The following is a 1,775-nucleotide window of genomic DNA, read 5'->3' as shown; positions in this document are numbered from 1 at the left end:
GTCAAGATTTTCCTGTTTATACTGTTAGTAGTAAGTTTACTCTTTCTCTTATCCTAGAAGTGAAAAGTGAAAACTAGTACTAATTTGTTACGTTTTCCAATTTTAATTTTTCATGATTGAACCTTCTTACCCAATAAGACCAAACACAAACAAGTCCAGGCATTTAACAGCCGGAGGAAATTAAAACAACAATTACTATTATATAGTATATACGCACACCATTAGAGAATATAGGAAAGGCACCAAAGCTCCCGTAATTAATGAGCAGGATCCGAAGAAGGTCCGAATCAAAAAGGTTTATTGTACATCGTCTTACTCTACATTTCTGCAACAGACTGTTTTCACGACTTGAACTCGTCGAGGTCACATAGCAGCAACTTTACTAGTTACTTCAAGACTCTCTCAAAATGTTGCCGCGGCGTTGATGTTGGATTCTCCAAAACACACATCACTTTTAGAGAATACCACACACGTCACCTACATTTTTAAAGAGTCTTGAGTAACATAAATTATAACCTGACTTTCGAATGACACCTTAATTTAATAGCAAGAGAATGAACCAAAACTGAAATGTCACAATGGCTAGTAACAGTTGCATGAATCTTGAAAACTTTGAGCACCTTCACTTTACCATGCAAAGTTAAATTGGATGTCATGTTCAAACTTCCAGCCTCAATATCCTTCACAAAATAAGTACTTGTTATAATTTTTTCCCCAATAATATTAGCATAACTGTTTATATTTAACTCTCCCTTAGATGGAACAGTTCCATGTTCAATTACAATTTCACCCACTGAATTGTTACCATGGTAAATAAGAGAAGCTATTGAGTCCTTGTATTTGAAGCTTCCATAATTCGGATTCTTAATCGTGATTATCAACCTTAATCTTAATGTCACGTTTGAGCTTAATCGTGAAAAGATTTGGGATTCAATTTCATCTAGAGAAATAGGGTGGAGAGTGATTTGAGGTTTTTTGGGCTTTAGAACAGTATGGAATAAAGTGATAGAAACAATTATAAGAGTAATTGACAAAAGTAAAGTAACACCACAACAAATCTTGAGATTTCTCCTCGAATTTTTGTGTCCTGCTTCTTTCATTTTTGAGGTCTATTGAAAACAATCAGTCGACCTTCTCAAGGTAGAGATAAGGTCTGCATATACTCTTTCTGGATATATGAACATAAAGGGGAGTAAGTGATTTAGGTATCAAAAGTATTTTGTGATGAACTTACTTGGAGAAAATTGGCTTTAATACAAAGGGGAATTTGACCTTTATTTTGATTTTACTTTGAAAAAGTTGTTAAATTACAGAGTTTGATGTGCAATTTCAAATCATTATCTTTTAAACATGGACTTATCGTTTGTTAATTGGTGTATAATTACTAGATGAAGGCAAAATTAAGTTCTTCTTGGTCATTGCACTTCGACTTCTTTTGTTTGGCATTCTGCTGGTTAATACTGACCATATTGTTGTGCTTATTAGAACATTTGACAACCTTATTAGAACATTTGACAACAGCTTCGAGTAGTTCCTGGGCCTAATAATTTCAGCTTCATTATTAGGCCACAAGTAGTCCAGCCCATATTAATCCTAAGTTTGTATGTTCTCTCTTATTGGGCCACCCCAAGATTACAGACAAAAGCGACTAGGGCGAAGTGTGTTTAATTTAGGGATGGTTACCAATATACACAATCTGGTCATCTAGTTTACTAAATATGCCTAAAGTGTATACTATGTATATAGTCAGTTGTATATGGTATGTGTACACTGTG

General features: G+C 34.3%; 1 protein-coding gene across 1 annotated transcript; it reads right to left on the bottom strand.

The window, feature by feature from the left end:
- Positions 1–256: 256 nt before the first annotated feature.
- Positions 257–1,201, bottom strand: LOC107877261 (late embryogenesis abundant protein At1g64065). The gene has a single exon (XM_047393879.1). The coding sequence runs from the start codon at positions 1,098–1,100 to the stop codon at positions 510–512; it is 591 nt and encodes a 196-aa protein (XP_047249835.1). The 5' UTR covers positions 1,101–1,201; the 3' UTR covers positions 257–509.
- Positions 1,202–1,775: the final 574 nt, after the last annotated feature.

Source organism: Capsicum annuum, chromosome 7 (assembly GCF_002878395.1).
Source record: "Capsicum annuum cultivar UCD-10X-F1 chromosome 7, UCD10Xv1.1, whole genome shotgun sequence".
Classification (NCBI taxonomy): Eukaryota; Viridiplantae; Streptophyta; class Magnoliopsida; order Solanales; family Solanaceae; genus Capsicum; species Capsicum annuum.
This window is presented reverse-complemented; position numbering and strand designations above follow the sequence as displayed.

Coding starts and splice junctions, on each gene's coding strand:
- LOC107877261 (XM_047393879.1), bottom strand. CDS start 1,100: ATGAAAGAAGCAGGACACAAAAATTCGAGGAGAAATCTCAAGATTTGT.